The sequence below is a fragment of the Mesoplodon mirus genome (assembly GCF_964341445.2).
Source record: "Mesoplodon mirus genome assembly, chromosome: 16".
Classification (NCBI taxonomy): Eukaryota; Metazoa; Chordata; class Mammalia; order Artiodactyla; family Ziphiidae; genus Mesoplodon; species Mesoplodon mirus.
This window is the reverse complement of record NC_138992.1, coordinates 203862-222967: the sequence shown is the minus strand read 5'-3', so window position 1 is coordinate 222967 and position 19106 is coordinate 203862. Positions and strand designations below refer to the sequence as shown.

The window sequence follows — 19106 nt, the reverse complement described above, 5'->3', positions numbered from 1 at the left end:
GAAAAAAATCCATTTTTGAGTTGAATCTTCAGTAATAAGTAAGTTAGTTAGGACATCCCTTCTGATCTTGAAAAGTTAAAGGAGTAGATAAAGGGTCTTCTAAACGTACATAATTTCTCACTCATCTTTAGAGTCCCGCCCCCCCACCCCCCTGCCACCTGGTTTTCATACAAAACAAGTGGTTCCACACACACAGGACTTGCAGTCATAATACATTACGACACTTGGTGACAATCTTTTTTATATCATTTTATCCACACAACATTGTAGTGCTTAACAGAATACTGAAAATATAGTCCAACATTCTAATTTTAAGTGCAATAATCAGAACAGTCATTGAACTTAGGAAAGGCATACAATGTTCTAAGAAGAAAACCTTTATCTGGAGTGAGGAAGTTTTACTGTGACAGTAATCCTTATGCTGTAACTTCCTTTACTTCCTCACTTCTAATAAACGAATGTTAAATAATGAATTGGAACTGTCTTCACCAAAATTCTCTACAATTGTGTAATTACTCTGCAGTTGAACCTCAAGAAGTTGAAACAAATGAGGCATCCTCTGAGGTTCTTCCAGAGACATGTCAGTGCTTCCCTTCTCAGTGATACTTGGAGACGCTGACGGGCACCTCCCTTGGACTGGAGGCCTCCTGGGGCTGGGTGCCCAAGTTCCCGAGTGCGCGTCTGCATGGCGGCCAAGGTCACGGCTTCTTGTGTACCTTCTGGTGCTGGATCAGGTGGCCGTGCTGGTTAAAGGCGCGGCCGCACTCCCCACACTCATAGGGCCTCTCACCTGTGTGGATGCGCTGGTGCTGCACGAGCACCGAATACTGGCTGAAGGCCTTGCCACAGCGGCTGCACTCGTAGGGCCTCTCGCCTGTGTGGGTCCTCAGGTGCACGACCAGCGTGGCCTTCAGGCTGAAGGCCTTGTCGCACTGTGCACAGCGGAATGGCCTCTCACCCGTGTGGACCCGCTGGTGCTGGACCAGCGACCTGCGGGCACTGAAGGCGTGGCCACACTCGCCGCACACGAAGGGCTTTTCGCCGGTGTGGACCCGCCGGTGCTGGGTCAGGTGGGAGTGCTGCACGAAGGCCTTGCCGCACGCGTAGCAGCCATAGGGCTTCTCCTCGGTGTGGATGCGTTCGTGGTTCAGGAGGGTGGAGCGGTGCCGGAAGGCCTTGCCGCACTCGCCGCACTCGTAGGGCTTCTCGCCCGTGTGCACGCTGTGGTGCTGGATGAGGACGGAGCGGTCGCTGAAGGCACGGCCACACTCGCCGCAGGCGTAGGGCCTCTCCCCGGTGTGGGCCCGCTGGTGCTGGAGCAGCGTCCTCTTCACGCTGAAGGCACGGCCACACTCCGCGCACGCGTGCGGCTTCTCCCCGGTGTGCACCCGCCGGTGGCTGCGCAGCACGGTGCTGTGGTTGAAGGCCTTGCCGCACTCGCCGCACACGTACGGCCTCTCCCCGGTGTGGATGCGCTGGTGCTGGAGCAGGTGGGAGAGCTGTGTGAAGGCCTTGCGGCACTCGAGACACTCGTGTGGCTTCTCCCCGGTGTGGATCTTGTGATGCTGAGCGAGATCTGAGCTCACTCTAAAGGCCTTTCCACATTCGTGACACGCGTAGGGCTTCTCGCCCGTGTGGATCCGCCTGTGCTTGCTGAGGACCGAGCTCTGGCTGAAGGCCTTGCCGCACTCGCCGCACACGTACGGCCTCTCCCCGGTGTGGGTGCGCTGGTGCTGGAGCAGGTGGGAGCTCCGCCCGAAGCACTTCCCACACTCCACGCACCGGTAGGGCCTCTCCCCGCCAGGAACAGCTGCTCGCTGAGCGACAGGCAGGCCCTGACTCAGGGCCCGGCCTTCGGGGGGGCCAGTGTGGCTGGGACTCAGACAGAAGGCCTCCTCGGGTTCACAGCTTCCCTGATCACTCCACTCGGCAGGTGTTTTCCTCAGAATCATCGAAATTTCCTCTGAAGTGAGCGGTCTCAGACTCGAGTCTCTGTTCTGGTCCTGCTCTTTGTTCTCACATCCTGAAACAACAAAACCACAGTGAGCGTGTTAACCCACTTGAAACTGCAGAGCAATTGCCACCCTGAAGGCGCTTCACTGGAGCAGGGAGGCCCCTGAATGCCCATGGCTGAGAGGCCACCAGTAGGTGACACAAAAGGTGCCCAGGCCGACAGTGTGGCTGGAGAGAAGGGCCGGCTCCAGTCCGAGGGCCCCTGTGAGGGGCACACGAGGTCAGAGCCCACTGCCACCCCAGCCCCGCCCTGCCTGGAGTGTCCAGAGGCCATCGGAGGTGGAATTGAGGCAGGACCACACCTATGACCGTGGGGGGTGGGACGGGGGCTGCTAGGAGATGCATGAGCACTGCGTGCGTGTCCAGCCGACTGCTCCCTGGGGGACAAGACAGGGCTTTCAGGCGTCCGTGAGGATGGCAGAGAACGCCAGGGGATGTTTCCACAGTCAGGGCAGGGGCTCTGTAGGCTGAGTGGGCAGAGCAGGGGGTGCCAAGGACATTTTTTTAAATCTCGGAGACAGAGCCACTGAATTGACGTCACCAGGGGACAGGACTGTCCCGGAGGACGGCCTGCTCGGAGCGATGTCCATCAGGGACGCTCAGCAGGCGAAGCTGGCCCGCGGCAGGGCTGTGACGGCACGAGACGGGGGACAGGACGGAGCCAGTCCTCCCACGACCCTCCCAGTGCCCGGCTCAGCACCCACTGTGCTGCGGCCTCTAGCTTCCCAAAGGCCTCGCCGGGGACAGTGTTAAAAACGGCGGTCGCTGAGGGACATGCCAGCGTGAGAAGCCCCGGGGGCTGAGGAAGATCCGAGGAGGGAACTCTCACTCCCTCGCCACACAAGGACACTCCTGGGGCCTGTGACAGGTGCCGGGGCCGGCAGCCCCTGGGAGAAGCAGACTGACAAATGCTATCCCAGAAACACCAGGAGATCACAAGCTAGAATGGCACTAATGTGCGTGCCCGTGGCACCTGCCTCTCCCTCCCCTCCTCTGGGCCTTCTCAGCTCAGGGGACCTGCATTCTGCTTCACAGTGAAGACCCAGAAGCCCCTCCCTGCCTGAATCTGGTGGTTAAAGGTCTTTCTGGAGTTTCTGATGAGGAAGCATACTGAATGGCAACCAGGCACGTTGTCACCGAACTGTCCGTTTTTCTGTAGTAAGAATAGTTTCAATTCCCATCAGCTTTTCCTTTCTTTTCTTTTTTGGTGGTAACAGCATTATTGCGATATAAGCTTTACTTTTTAATTCACTCAGAACTTGGTTTGAGAAGACAGGTGCTGTGCCACGGGCTCCCTCAAACCCCAACCAGGACCCTTGGAAAATAATGGACTCGGAACCCAAGCAGTACCTCCACCACGCAAGGGAGTTTCTAAGATAGACTTTGACTGAAGTGTTTGGAAAGAGATTGGTGCCAACGCGGTCAACATGTGCTTGATTTGACCTGTGATGTCTTGTGACATCCAGGAAATAGTTACCTTGGAGGGACTTAGACATACCAAATGCTAATACTTCTTGCAAAACGATGGAGGCAGGGGCTTCCCTGGTGGCGCAGTGGTTGGGAATCTGCCTGCCAACGCAGGGGACACGGGTTCCAGCCCTGGTCCGGGAAGATCCCACATGCCACGGAGCAACTAAGCCCGTGCGCCACAACTACTGAAGCCCGCGTGCCTAGAGCCTGTGCTCCACAAGAGGAGCCACCGCAACGAGAAGCCCGCGCACCGCAACGGAGAGTAGCCCCAGCTCACCGCAACTAGAGAAAGCCCGTGGGCAGCAACGAAGACCCAATGTAGTAAAAAATAAACATAAATAATTTATTTTTAAAACCCCCCAAAAACATTAAAAAAAAAAAAAGGGGGATGGAGGCAGCCCGACTGCAGCAAACCCTCAGCAGAGGGTCATCTCGGAAGAGGCAGGAGCAGGGCTGGGGAGACTTACCTAGAGTTCCTTAAAGAAATCACACTGAGGGCGAGGGGTGTAGAGGCTGGGGTCCCACCCCGAGCTTCAGCTGCCCCCGACACGGGGACATCCTGGCCTCCCCACCCATACTGCTCTCCAGGGCTCAGGTGGGTGTCCTGCCTACAGCCAGGCCTCTTCGTCTGGAGGGCCTACCAGCACATCCACGCCCAAAGTCCAAAACAGAACCTGGCTCCTCCCCCTGCAGCTGGGGGCCTTCAGGACCCACGTCTCTCTTCTGATTCCCTTTTTTTTGGCCACACCATGTGCCATGTGGGATCTTAGTTCCCTGGCCAGGGATCAAACCTGCATCCCCTGCATTGGAAGCGCGGAGTCTTAACCACGGGACCACCAGGGAAGTCTCTCCTCTGTTCTTCTCTTCCTCTTCCAACCCCAGTGTCCAAGCCCTTGTTCCTGTTACCGAACAGTCACCGCCCTCTGCTTCCAAGCACTGCCTCTGAGGGCCCCTCCCCGGGACCCTCAGAAGAACACAATCTCAATTGGGCAAAGTCTCGTGACTGCACTGACCAATCTAGCTGTGATTCCCATGTTCTTCTACCATTAATGTCGTTATTATATTATTTAAGACAACACGTATTATTATATCACTTTGTTAACGGCTTTCCCCCAGGGGCTAGAAACCTGGAAAGAGCATCTCTTCCACCCCGACAGCAAGAAAAAGGTAGACAATCTACAGAATCTTAACTTTCCTGAATCCATCACAGAACTAATGTCACAATAATAACCAACTGACCCGAAATCTAGGCAAAGACAGGTGCTTGAATGGAGACAGGTGTGTGGGATGGCCCATGGCTGAAGGGAGGGGTGAGAGGAAGATGGAAGGCAGGGCCACCACACAAGCGGCTCGGAGACTCCAGCTAAAACATTAACAAATTGACAAAGAGCCCCTGGGAGCATGGACACGAGGGCGCATCTCTGTGGACCTCCCCTGGGGGGAGTATCACAAGGAGCCTCCCTTGGGGGTTCAGGTCTGAAAGAGGGGGGAGCCTTCTCTACGGAACAAAAGTTGTGAGTCACTGGGGGAGGGTAAGCAAACTTGACACTCTGGGGACAGATGAAAATCATGGCTGGGGGAAGGGAAGACTACCCTGTGCTTGGGGGGTGGGGGTGGGGAAGGGCAGGAAACGACCCTGGGCCCAGACAGTTAGAACCTCCTTCAGCTGGGGGAGGGCTGAGCCCAAGGACAGACCAGGACAGCAGAGGTTGCTCCATCCCCCCTTCCCCAAGTCTAAAAAGTGCTGAGCAACAAGCCACAGCAGGCTACTGCGGGTGGAGGAAGGCTCTGAGGTACAGAAACACACGGGAGACTGAGTGCCCCCGGCCCTGCATGAGGAAGTGCCTGTGGAATCTGAATCTGGTGGCGCCCTGAAGGCAGCGATGGGCACAAAGGACCCAGCCCAGCTCCTGCCTGAACCGACTCTGCCTTTCACACTAAGAGTTGAGCAGGAGAGGCTGTGTTTCCAGACAGACAGTTTACCTCTTTCGCTGTCCCATGAGTGATGGCTGACATTCAATAAAAAAGTAAGAGATACCAAAAAAGAAAAGGGCGTGTGAGTGCGCGCCCATGCGTGCACACACACACACACACACTCAAGACACTAAGCGGCGATACGCCAGGCTCAGAGGTGACCCCTGTGTTGGAACAACCTGCACCATCAGACACAAGACACGGCGACAGAGGTAAAGGACGCCTTTGATGTGCTCGTCAGTAGACTCAACTCAGCTGAGGAAACGACCAGGGAGCTTGCAAATAGGTCAACAGAAATTATTCAAACTGAAACACAAAGAGAAAAATGAACAGTGAACAATAAAAACAACACTGAACAGCCCAACTTGCATGTTGTTAGAATCCCAGGAGAAGACAGAGGACAAGGAAGTAAAACATCTGAAAAGATCATGGCTGGGATTTTTCCAACAATAACGGATGATATCAAAACACAGATCCAAGATCAGAGAAACACAAACATGTTTCCTATTCAAACTCCTAAAAGCCAAAGAGAAGGAGAAAATCTTAGACGCAGCTACAGGGAAAAAAAACCACAGAGAACACAGAGGAACCAATGTAAGAAATACAGCAGACTCGTCATCAGAAACCTTCACGTCAGAAGACAATGCACGGACATCCTTCAAGTGCTGAGAGGAAAACACCTGTCAATTTACAACTCTGTGCCCAGCAAAAAATACCTTTCAAAAAAAAAGGATAACTTTTTGAAAAGAAAAAAACCAACAGAGAGAGTTCCCAACCATGAAATCCACATTAATGTTATAGAAATTCTTCATGGGGAAAAATATACCTGACAGAAACTTGGAATCACACAAAGAAATGACGGTTTTTGGAAATGGTTAAAATGAAGGTAAATATAAAAGACTACGAAAAAGTTTTCTAAGTCACTCTAAAAGACAACTGTCTAAAGCAAAAACAGTAGTTCCATATTGTGGTTTTACAACATATATAAAACTTAGGACAGTACCCTAAAATTGGGGAAGGAACAGGGAGGTTGTCAAGGACTGAACGTTTGTGTTCTCCCAAATCTGTATTCTGAAGCCCTAACCCCCTGTGTGATGGTATTTGGAGGTGGGGCCTTTGGGAGGTGCTGAGGGCTAGCTGAGGTCATCAGGGCAGGCCGCAGCGATGAGAACAGTGTCCTTATGTCTCCTCAGGCACAGAGTCAAGTGAACACAGAGCAAGAAAGTGGCCACCTGCACAGCGGATAAGACTCCATGCTCCCAATGCAGGGGGCCTGGGTTCAATCCCTGATCAGGGAACTAGATCCCACATGCATGCCACAACTAAGAGTTCACATGCCACAACTAAGGAGCCCATGTGCTGCAACTAAGGAGCTGGCAAGCTGCAATCAAGGAGCTGGCAAGCCGCAACTAAGACCTGGTGCAAATAAATAAATAAATATTGAAAGAAAGAAAGGGAAGGAAGGAGGGAGGGAGGGAAGGAAGGAAGGAAGGAAGGAAGCAAGCAAGCAAAGAAAGAAAGTGGCCACTTGCAAGTCAGGAAGAGAGCAGAGCCCTCACCAGAAACCAAATCAGCTGGTACCTTGACTTTGGACTGCCAGCCTCTAGAACTGTGAGAAGTGAATTTCTGATGCTTCAGGACCCGATCAGTGGCATTCTGTTATGGCGACCTGAGCTGGCCAGTACAACAGCTTGCTTCGTGTGCACCACCATGGGGCAGTCAGTAGTGCAGGGAAGCAGTGGTTACCCTGGACCAGCCACTATACACCCTGTTGTTTGTTCCCTCTTCTTTTTCTCCTTTCTAAAAAGTTAGGTATTTTTCATGATTCTATCTTATCTCCTTTGCTGTCTTCTCAGCTGTAACTCTGGGCTATTTTAGTGGTTGTCTCAGGGTTCACAGCATGAGTCTTCAGTCTGTCAGTCTGCCTTTGGCCCCTGCTTCTCTCTATGCGATGTGTCTTTTTCTCTGGCTGCTTTTTTTTTTTTTTTTTTTTTTGCGGTACGCGGGCCTCTCACTGCTGTGGCCTCTCCCGTTGTGGAGCACAGGCTCCGGACGCGCAGGCTCAGCGGCCATGGCTCACGGGCCCAGCCGCTCCGCGGCATGTGGGATCTTCCCGGACCGGAGCACGAACCCGTGTCCCCTGCATCAGCAGGCGGACTCTCAACCACTGAGCCACCAGGGAAGCCCTCTGGCTGCCTTTAAAATGTTCTCTTTGTCACCAGTTGTCAACATTTAATCATGATGTGGTTTAGTGTAATTTTATTCATGTTTATTATGCATAGGGTCCCTTGAGCTTCTTAGATTTCTGAGTTTATAATTTTCATCAAATTTGGAAAAACTTCAACTGTCACTTCTTCAGATATTTTTCCTGCTTTGTTCCCATCAGTGATATATATCAGGCTATTTCAGGTTCTCCCACAGCTCACCGATATTCTTCAGTCTTTTTTAGCCTTTGTCCTGTTTCCTTTTCAAAAGTTTCCATGCCTTTGTTTTCAAGTTCACTAATCCTTTCTTCTGCAATGTTTAATCTGCCACTAATTTTACCCAGTGAATTTTTCATCTCATCGTTGTTTTCATATTTAGAAATTAGATTTGGGTTTAAAAAAAATAATCTTCCATGCCTCTACCTAATACACTATTTCCTGTAGCTCCCTGAACATATGGAATTTATTGTTTTAATATCCTTGTCTCCCATTCTATCATCCCTGTCATTTCTGGTCAGTTTCACTTGACTGGTTTTTCTTCTAATCATGGTTGTATTTTCTTGCTTCTTTGTATCTCTGGTTAGATGCTGGAGATCATGGATTTCCCCTTGCTTGGTGCGGGATACTTCCGTATTTTTATAAACATTATTGAGCTTTGTTCTAATACATGGCTAAGTTACTTGGAAATTGTATGGTTCTTGCCTTTCAACTCTGTTTAGTCTGACCAGAGCAGTGTTTAAGGTTATTCCCCCCCAATTAGTGAGGCAAGACCCTACTCAGTACTCTACCTGATGATGCCTTGTGAGTTACAAGGTTTTCCGCTCTTGCTGGTGGGAAGAGACAGTGTTCCCAGCCTTGTGTGAGCACTGGGAACTGTATTTATTAGCTTACAGTTCTGTAGGCCACAATTCTGTATGGCGGGGAAGGGTTCTCTGCTCAGGGTATCACAAGGCTGAGATAAAGTGTCAGCCAGTCTGAAATCCTGTGTGAAGGCTCAGGGGATAAATCCACTTCTCAGCTCTTTTTTTTTTGTTGGCAACATTTAGCTCCTTGGAGCTGCAGGGCCGAGGTGACCGTTTCCTTGCTGGATGCCGCCTGGGAGTCACCCTCTGCTCCTACCTCCTACCTGCATCTTTAAGGCAGCAATGAGGCATCAAATCCATCTGCTTTAAAAAAATTTTTTTTTAATTAATAAATTTATTTTTGGCCACACAGAGCAGCTCGTGGGATCTTAGTTCCCTAACCAGGGAGTGAACCTGGGCCAAGGCAGTGAAAGTGCTGAGTCTTAACCACTGGACTGCCAGGGAATTCCCTCCTCCTGCTTTGAATTTGACTTGTCTCTGACCTCTAGACCCAGACTTAGAGCATTCTCTGTTCTTTAAAGGCAACAGTGCCATTTCACATAACCTAATCATAAAACACATAACCACAGTCCTGGGGATTATGCAGGGCATGTATACCAGGGATCAGAGGGCAGGGATCCTGGGGTTATCTTAGTTGGCTTGGTGTCCTAACAAAATATCACAGACTGGGGGGCTTACACAACAGGAGGCTGGGAAGCCCAAGACCAAGGTGCCAGCAAGGTAGGTTTCATTGTCATTTCATGGACAAAGAGAACATTTTAAAGGCAGCCAGAGAAAAAGACACATCGCATAGAGAGAAGCAGGGGCCAAAGGCAGACTGACAGACTGAAGACTCATGCTGTGAACCCTGAGACAACCACTAAAATAGCCCAGAGTTACAGCTGAGAAGACAGCAAAGGAGATAAGATAGAATCATGAAAGATACCTAACTTTTTAGAAAGGAGAAACAGAAGAGGGAACAAACAACAGGGTGTATAGTGGCTGGTCCAGGGTAACCACTGCTTCCCTGCGCTACTGACTGCTCCACGGTGGTGCACACCGTGCAGAGGCCTCTTCCGTTGGCTTGTCGGTGGCTGCCACCCTCTCACCTGGCCTCTCCTCTGGCTCTCTTCTATTAGAACCTGTTCAAGTGTTGTGCCCATTTTTCTTATTCGGAGTTTCTTCATATTTATTCTCTTCAGAGCAATGTATTTATTAAGTGTGCACTGTACTGATAAATGGTAACAGTATTCAACAGGTTCTTCATTGAAATATCTGAATTCACTGTCATCTGTTTAATGAGATTTTTGCATGTTCTTAAAAACTTATACTATGTTTTTTTTTTAAGCAGAAAACAAGTTTTAGTTCCTTTTTTTTTGACTTATAAGCCTCATCATCACAGAGTAAAGCTGGCAGGTCAAAGAAATAATTACTCATTTGCATGGAAAAGTATCACTTCTGATGTTTGAAGCTTCCTGAATGGGTGGCTTCTAGCCTGATGCCAGAGTAACAAGACAAGAAAGACGACTTTAACAGTGAAGAATAATTTAACATTTCAGGAGGTAACTCCCTCCATCATCCATGGCACAAACACAGCACACAACAGACCCAGGCTGCCACGAATGCGGGGATGGGCTGCCTCTTGCCCCACACTCTCAGGATGGCAGCTTCATCGTTGTTTCAAGTGTACAGTAGCAACAAGACAAATAAAGGGGAAAAAGCAAGTCCACTGAAACCAATTTTCTAATTTAACCACCCCCCCCGCCATTCTGTAGAGATTGTGTGTGCTGTGCCGTGAGAACACACGCTCTGCGTCGGAGCGGCCTGGGAACCTCCTCGTGAACCATGAGCACAAACACGTCAGGGGTTTTGCACTGGATCGAAAAGACGACGAGACACACACTCACCCCAGGGACAGGACGTGCTGTCTTGCTGCACACAAGCTGTCATGTGGTCACACGTGAAGGTGTCTGCAAAAGGAACAGAGAGTTGAAGGGACAACAAAACCCACGCCTCTCCCAAGAGTGGAAAACCCTCTCATTTGCTGTTACGAGACGCAAGTGCAGTTCACTGGGTTGGAGATGGCAGGGCCGGGCAGGCGCACACGCTTCTCCCTTCGAGGAGCTGCCGGGTGAGGCCGAGGCACGTGGTGGCGGCCCGGGCTGCAGCAGGCAGCTCCTGCTCTGTGCACACCCCGTCCGCTGGGGCCTGCGGGTGGGGGGCAGTGTGAGCAGGCGCTTCTGTGCGAAAGCTGCTCTCTCCAACCCGCCATGACCTTGGAGAACGGCGGTCTCTTTCATCAGATCTGAAGGGCACTCGTCTTAAGACCTCCATCAGGTGAAACCACAGCTGGTCCACCAGGGACCCAGGTCTGGTTGGGGGCAGCTGTTTTCTTGCCCCGTGCAGCTGCAGTCAAAGATTTGCTCAACATGATGCTGTGCCTTTTCTACATTCCCTGGAAAATCGCATTCCTCCGGGTCCAGCGAAGTCACTGCTCCTCTGAGGATACCTGATTCTGCGGGTCAGTAAGAGGCGGGCTGTCCGTATCACCTGGTGCCCCTCCACACAGCACCTAGAGACCCTGGAGTGGAGCAGCCACGGGACTGGTGCCATGCTGTCCTCACAGCCAGAGGGGCCGCGTCCTGCAGGGCAGGCTGGCTGAGGCTCCCTGAGACACCTGTCCTCGTCCTTCACTGGATGTCGCCCACCCCCGCCCCGCCCTAAAGCAACTGCTGACCGCTGCCCTCAGGACTGGACGCATCTGCCAGCACCCTCCCTTCTACACTTGCCTCCATAAAGGTCTGGTGCTTCGTCTGTTAGATTAACTACTGGACACCTCACCTCTCTGATGCTGCTGTAAATGTTCTTTAAGAGAATCACATCTTGAAAAAAATTTTTTTCTCTTTTGCTGTTGTACCTATATGAGATGGTGGATGTTACCTAAACGTGCTGTGGTTATTATTTCACAATATATTTAAGTCAAATCATTATGCTCTACACCTTAAACTTGTAATGTCACGTCAATTATATCTCAATAAAACTAGAAAAAAAATCATACCTTTGGTGCTGATAAATAGAAATAAAACTGATTTTGTACCTAGCAAACTCTCTTGTGAATTCTGGTCAATCTTACAGGAGAAAATCATATGATTTTCAACGACTTCTTTCCAGTTCTGTAGCTTCAATCTTGTTGCTGTGTTCCGTCTGTCCTGCCTTATTTTGGATGGGATGCCTGGATGGCGCCATGTGGCCGTGGATGGTAGGCTCCTCATCTCAAACAGCCCCAGCCCCACGACCTACCAGGTTAAGAAACTTCCCTTCTACACTGAGGGTGCTTCCTTCCTCCCTCAACCAACCAGGGATCCCTCAAACGCTGGAGGTCCCACCAGAACGGGGCCCGGCCCTGCCTGCCCGCAGGGTCCCTCTGCCAAATCAGACCCCAGGAGGAAGCCACTCCGGCCACCTCCCATCAGCACCCGCAGGTGCTCAGCCCTTGGTGCAGGAAGGCGGCTCCCCACTCACCTGAGCGGCCAGTGCCCAGGCCCCGGCGCCCCTCATTTCCCTGTTTGTCCAGGACCCACGGCTCCTCTCCTCGCTCCAGCTGCGAGATCACCTCGGGCTTGGATCCTGGAATTCCTGCGCACGGGGAGGGAAGGCCTTTTGTCTACACAGCATCTGTGAGCACCCTAACCCCGCCCTGGGCAGAGCACACAGACAGACGAGGCGTGCAGAGAGGCCTTACCCACGGAGACCACGTTCCCGTAGGTTTCCATCATCACATGTCGGTAGAGGCCCCGCTGAGCAGGGCCCAGGCGGTCCCACTCCTCCTGGGAGAGGAGCACGGCCACGTCCTCGAAGGTCACCTTGGCCTGGAACGACAGGGGCTGCTGCAGGTCGACTGAGTGTCTCCATCCGAGATGAGGTGGGTGCAAGCAGCATGGGGGTGTGGGGACAGGCCCAGGGATGCGGGGGCAGTGACAGGAAGGGGCCACAGCATTCAGGATGCAGTGATGCTTAGGCTGCCACCAGGAGCCCCAGGCGTGCGCGGACCGTGAGCAAGGCAGGGGTGCTGTGCAGGCCTCGGGGTAACTCACCTGGGGCACCGCCGGTGGCGGTAGGAGCCTGGCCGCTGCCATCACCTGGTCCCTGGGGAAGATGGAAATCAGAGGAGCCTGTGGGACTGAGGAAGAGCAGGGAGCACGTGACGGGCCCAGCTGGGACCCCCGTGAACTATGACTCCAGTCCCAGAGCAGCACAGATGGGCCCCGAGCTCTCGGGCCCAGGAAGGTCCCACCTGACACCTGGGGAGGCGGTGCACCCCTAGGGCAGTGGGCCGTCTGCCCAGCTCAGCTGGCATGGCCTGCAGTGCGTGCACAGGCTCGGGTGAGCGCGTCCTCACAGGAGCCAAGCTGTCATCCAGGGAGGCACTGGGCCTGGCTGCCTCCAGAGCTGCTGGGCGTGGACAGTCCTGCCAGGCCGCAAACCTGTGGGGACCCCATGCCAGGCCCTGCATGCCTGGCTTGACCACAGCCCTCCTGTGGGCCCACTGATGCCCTGGCCACGCCTGGTCCTGCCCCGGTTGGCGGCTCCAGCGGGGGTCGGGTTCTGGTGGGAGTACAGAGTGACCCAGGGATTTGGTTTGAGCACCTGACAGGGAGGCCCGAGGGTGGGCAGGTTCTGGGGAAATGCCAGGCCAAGTAAGCTATCTGTCACACCCCAACTGCCAGACAGAAGGGGGGACCAAGAGCTCCCCTGGCAGGGTGATGGGGCTGACGTCACCTGGAGGCCGAGGCGGGTCCGCAACAGGGACACAGAAGCCCAGCAGGCAGACTGCTCGGGAGAAACGACGCAAGAACGAGGTCAACCCCCTCAGGCAGGCCCCTTGCCGAGCAGGACGCTTCACCTCACGCTGTGGGCCTCTGGGGGAGCAAGTCAGGGAGCCACCACCTCACTTTCTTTGTAAAACGGCCAGTGGATGAGTACGTTTACCACACAACTTCCCAGGAAAATACACACTGAACTCCTGACCGTGGCTGCCTCTGGGGAGCAGAAGCCTTGGCGGAGAGAGAGGCTGGCCCTCACCGCCCACCCCTCCGTCCACCAGAAACGCCCACTCCCCCAAAACGCGTGTGCGTGTGTGTCTGTGCGTGTAAAGGCAACACGACTCTAGTTAGAATTAGAATTCAAGGCGTGAATAAAAGCACCCCAGGATTCACCCGAAAACGGGTACCGACCTTTGTTAACGGCACAGCTCTGGTCCTCTGGGAACCTAGCAGAGGTGGACAGTCATTTGCACTACGGGCTGACCATACCTGGGCCAGGACCCAGTAATGAGCACCCACAGGCGCCCTATTCACAGCCTCCCCAGTGGGTGCTGGTGGCCGGCCACAAGGCCCTGGGCCAGGCCAGCTCCTGCCCGAGCCCGTGTCTGTGACCTGAGCTGCTTCCCGCTGCACAGGCCTGACTGTCCAGTGGAGTCCAGGGGCTCCCTTTGGTGCGCTCAACTGGTGACCTCCTACCCTCCACCGGGCATCTCCAAGTGGGTGTCCTCTAGCACCTCAGACACTTAACGTCAAACACCGACCCCGCCCTCCACCCGGTTCTGCCCCAGCTGATCTGGTACCTGCATACGATCCAGAATCTGGGCCTGTGGCAGCACTGTCCTGTCCTGCCCCCCCATGGGAACACAGTGACTGTTCTCGGCTCCAAGGCCACCCCACCCCGCCCCTACACCGTTCCTGAGGCTGCTCAGCCCTGCCCGGGCCTCCCCTTGGCTGGGGTGGCTCCTGCCCCTCGGCTGGTGCTTGGCCATGTCACCCTCTCGCTGAGGCCCCTCCTGAGCCCCCTTGGGGTCCTCTGCCTCGTCGCCCTCACACCCCCCTTCCTGCCCCAGCAGAGCCCCAGTGGCTCAATGTTTGCTGAATAAGTGTATGAAATTACAGGAGCAATGAGACCACACTCCACCCTTCAGAACAGCAAGTGCCAGGCGAACATCTGCTGTCAGCAGCACTGGGGAAGCGGAGTTTCTGATACGCTCTTTCTCAGGTGAGAAAGTCACCTGGTATATTTAGGGGCAGCAGATACATCCTTAGGCAGTGCACGCCCTCCTGGGAGGGACGTGAAACCAGGAGGGGTGGGGGCAGAGCACAGCCCTTAAAGGAGGACACAGATGTCAGGTGTGACAGAAACTGGTGAGAACCACCTACGCCCAAGACGGTGGAAGGCTCGCCCCCCAGAGCCTCATCATGTGCTCACTGTGGTACATCAGCTAAATGACACACCCACAGCCCCCACGGTTCCGAGGCCCCTGCCCTTCCCCTGGAAAAGCTGGAACAACCCTCCGACTTGTTAGCCTATGAAACTACCCGGCCCATAAAAAGTAACCACCCCGTATTTCAGGGCTGCTCTCGCCTTTTGAGACGGACCACATGCTAAGGAATGCGTACCTCTCCAAATAATTCCACTTCTCACCTATCACTTTGCCTCTTACTATGAATTCCTTCTGCGCTGAGACACAGAGCAGGGGTCCCCACCCCCCAGGCCGCAGACGGGTACCGGACGGGCCGCACGGCAGGAGACGAGTGGCGGGCAAGCGAAGCTTCACCTGCCGCTCCCCATCGCTGGCGTTACCGCCTGAACCACCCCCCCCACCCCGTCCGTGGAAAAACTGTCTCCCACGAAACCGGTCCCTGGTGCCAAAAAGGCTAGGGACCGCTGACATACAGAACCTGAGCTTCATTAAGTCCTGAGCCTAGGCGTGTGGTTTCAATGAAAAGACAGTGAGTTCGAGTCTCATCCCATCAGCTCGAATCCCGTGTGAGTCGTGTGGTTTCAGAAGCTGCCTTCAGGGTGGTGCTGCTGCCAAAGCCACAGTCCTTCCACACCAGTCCGGCACCTGCTAAGACCAAGATTCAGGCTGCGCCCGGGGGCCAGACGGGTCAGCAAAAGCATGGGATATGGAGTGTGTCCACAATGCTCCTGTTTCACAAACAATGACCTCAGGGCCACGAGGGGGTGTGAGCCCTTGTCCACACCAGTAAGACAGAGAGATGACACACCTCCTCTCAGGTGAGAGTACTTGACTAAGCGTCATGCCACCCGATGGGATTAACTCAAACCCAGCGGCCAACAGGCTGAGGCACGGAGGGGTGGAGAGGGAGAAGCCGAAAAGATTCCCACCTGCGGTGAGTCCCAGAGAAGCACAAAAGCAAAAGACCTCTGCCTAGGATGACCTCTGCAAACTGCCAAAGGGAAAAAGCGTGAAGTATCCTGAAGTATGCTTGCTGCTCTGGTCTGAATGTCTGTGTCCCCCAAATGTATATGTATGTGTTGAAATCCTAATGCCCAATGTGAGGGTGTTATGAGGTGGGGCCTTTGGGAGCGCTTCGGTCATGAAGGTGGAGGCCCCCTGATAAGGGACCCCACAGAGCTCCCTTGCCCCTTCCTCCACGTGAGGACACAGACGTCTGCAGCCAGGAAGAGGGCCTCACCCGCCCCTGCTGGCCCCCTGACCTCGGACATCCGGCCTCCGCACTGTGAGAAATCAATGTCTGTTGTTTTTACGGGCTGCCTGGTGTGTGGTGCTTTGTTATAGCAGCCCAAATGGAATAAGACACTTACATCCTGATAAAAAATAAAGGAAACAAATTTTTAAAGTGGTACTAACTAGTTTTTCTTTTTTTTTGCACTTTGGTAGATAAGGTCTGGGTTTCCTGGAACAAGTCTGTGCCAGATGCAAAGACGTGCAAAAAAAAAAAACACTGCAGGCCGCTAACCGACACCACAGGGAGGACAACAGAGCCACCTGGGCATTGAACCTGGCTTTTACCAGCCACTCCCACCTCGATGCCCAGAGCTCCAGTCATCAGGAAGGGCGAACAGGTGGGCAGGACAAGTCCTGTTTAGATGGTCCCCAGAGCAGGAATCGCCACCACCAAGGGTCAGAACTGGCTCTGAGGAGCTGCCTAAGGAGGCCACGCCGCCCCCAACACAGCGGCAAGTACAAAAAGCACCCGCCCCAGGGGTGCCCGCGACAGTGACCCCCCCACCCGCGGGTCACCGTCATTCTTCAGATGCAGGAATTTCGTTTTTTGGAACACCCGCCAAGGACTAACCCAAACAAACCAGAACAGGCCAACATTCTCTGCAGCAGTGGTCACACTGCAGTGAGACTGCCGAGTGAGGTCGGCTCGGGTGGTGACTTAGGGACAGGAACTAAAAACGGGACTGCAGAGACGCAAAGAGCTTAGGACTTAACGTTTGTTATTATTTTGTTTTGTAAGCTAAGCTTTAGTAACTTATCGCTCTTGCTGGAACTGCTGATGATCTTGATGTGAAAGAGCCCTCCTTCCACAGACCTGCCCACAGTGACAAGCATGACAGGCACACTCCCAGTCCCTGGTCTGGGGTGGGTGGCTCCCAGAGTCTCCCCCCTCATCCTCACCGTCCTCACCCCCAGGTTTTCCTGCTGGAAGGTCTGCCTCGTCTTTCTTCATCTCCACGGAGCCCCACCCTCCAGGGTGGAATCACCTTCCAAAGAGGCACTTCTTTTTTTTTTTTTTTTTTTTTTTTGCGGTACGCGGGCCTCTCACTGCTGTGGCCTCTCCCGTTGCGGAGCACAGGCTCCGGACGCGCAGGCCCAGCGGCCATGGCTCACGGGCCCAGCCGCTCCGCGGCATATGGGATCCTCCCAGACCGGGGCACGAACCCGTATCCCCTGCATCGGCAGGCGGACTCTCAACCACTGCGCCACCAGGGAGGCCCCCAAAGAGGCACTTCTGAGCCACCCGTTAAGCCCAAAGCACAACCCTGGAACCTTCGGAAGTAAACGATCACAAACATGCATCCACGCGGATAGCTTTCCTACACAGCAGCAACACGGAGTCAGGAAATACACAGGGAAAAAGGTTCTATTCACAGATGGCAACAAGAAACAAGGTTAAAATAAACCTTAGACACGTGATGCTAACTCTGCCCACTGTATCCACAAAGCCCTGGTGCCGAGAGCCAAGCGGGCCTGGACCAGAAGGGGCAGAGCAGGGCCACGTCTGTGAACAAACGGATCCGGGGAAGGTGGTCCAGTGACCGGCAGGCACTTGGACAAGGGGTCTGAACTTAGGTCTTTGCACAAGGCTCAGCTTATCTCCCAGAAAGCTAAGCAAAAGCAGAGATTAAAAAAATACGACAAAAAAACACAAAAAAAACCCCCCAAAAGACAGAAAAAAAAATGAGATCATTTCATATCATATACTGAAAGCATTCGGCTAATGAAGAATAAAAGATAAATCTTTAGATTACATCATAAAAAGAACGTGAATAAAGTCTGGGGGGCAGAGATCCACAGATCTGCCGCATGAAAATCAAAACCTTTGCACATCAAAGCACCATGAATCCCAGAAATGGGCCCAAGACTTGGGAGAATTTAACACGCGACAAAGGTGATTTTCCAAATCAATGGAGAAATGAATTATTCAGTAGGTTGTGTCAGAAATATCAGGATTTAGAGAAAACACTGAAGCTGGATTCCCAACTTGCCCCACACCAAAATGATTCCAGATGGAGCCAACATTTCACAAGTACCAAAGAAAAACAAGAATTTATTTAACAACTAATCTTGGAATAGGGAAAGCCCTTTAAAACACAGCACAAAGCCAAAAGCCTCGAGGGTAAATATCTGACCATTAAACACTCGAAATCTTCCATCTCAAAACGGAACAAAACACCATAACCGGAGTCAAATGACAATTTGAGAAGACACGTAGGTTAAAGAACCGAGCTGATGAGAAAGGAAACGCCAAGGGCAGCGCACACCGAGGGCTCGGCTGAAAAGGCGGCACGCCGTCTCCCGCTGAAGCGCCCCGGAAAGCTTCCAGCAGGCAGACACCCGCGGACTCTGGGAAAGGCTGGTCGCGCTCACGAAAAAGGGCTTTTACAAAGTAACCGGGAAACGAGCCTCGATGGAAAATGGAGGCGGGAGGGGAACTCGAGAGGAAGCACTTTTCCCAGAGAGACGCCAAGGCCGCCGGGACGCTGAGAACGACCCCCGCGGACAGCGGTCCCGCGACCCCGGCCCGCCCCCAGGCGCCGCGAGAGGTTGGAGCTCGCGGGGTCGAGGACCACCCGCTGGGCAGGGCTCGCCGTTCGCGGGAGCTGGGCGGGGAGGGCCCGGCGGAGGCGAGAGTGGGGCGGGGGCTCGGAGTGCGCCTGGAGAGGGCAGGGGGCGCGCGTGGGAAGCGCCCGGCCGCGAGGAGGGTCCCGGCCCCCCGCCGCGCGGGCAGAGGCTCCCGGTGCTGCCCGCGCCCCGACTCACCGTCCCCGTCGCAGCCTCACGCGCAGATGCGGCCGCCCGAACCTCACTCAGACAAAGGGGACACCCCGCCCCGTCTGCGCACCCGCCAATCCCGGAGCGCCCCGCCTCCCAGGGCCCCCGCCCACGCCTCCCAGGCAACCACTCCTAGAGCGCGACACTTCCCAGTCCGCCGTGGGCCCCGCCTTCCCTGCCCGGCGCCTTTCTCCTGACTGACGCCTTCTCCTGACTGACTCGCGCTCCGGAGCCACCGAGAGACGCGGCCTCCACCGCGCCTAGAGAGGCCACGCCGCGTCC

The 19106-nt window shown here is 53.9% G+C and overlaps 1 protein-coding gene across 2 annotated transcripts; it reads right to left on the bottom strand.

The window, feature by feature from the left end:
- Nucleotides 1–193: 193 nt before the first annotated feature.
- Nucleotides 194–18861, bottom strand: ZNF250 (zinc finger protein 250). 2 transcript variants are annotated; one of them, XM_082600808.1, is made up of 6 exons: nucleotides 18813–18861; nucleotides 12598–12683; nucleotides 12246–12372; nucleotides 12026–12139; nucleotides 10411–10473; nucleotides 194–2023 (listed from the first exon to the last, which is right to left on the bottom strand). In XM_082600808.1, exons 2-6 carry the CDS (start codon nucleotides 12637–12639, stop codon nucleotides 699–701), a joined length of 1671 nt encoding a protein of 556 aa, XP_082456934.1. In that variant the 5' UTR covers nucleotides 12640–12683; nucleotides 18813–18861; the 3' UTR covers nucleotides 194–698. The 2 variants fall into 2 exon arrangements, with proteins under 2 accessions (XP_082456934.1, XP_082456933.1); XM_082600807.1 differs by lacking the exon at nucleotides 18813–18861 and adding an exon at nucleotides 16956–17009.
- Between the last annotated feature and the right edge of the window lie 245 nt (nucleotides 18862–19106).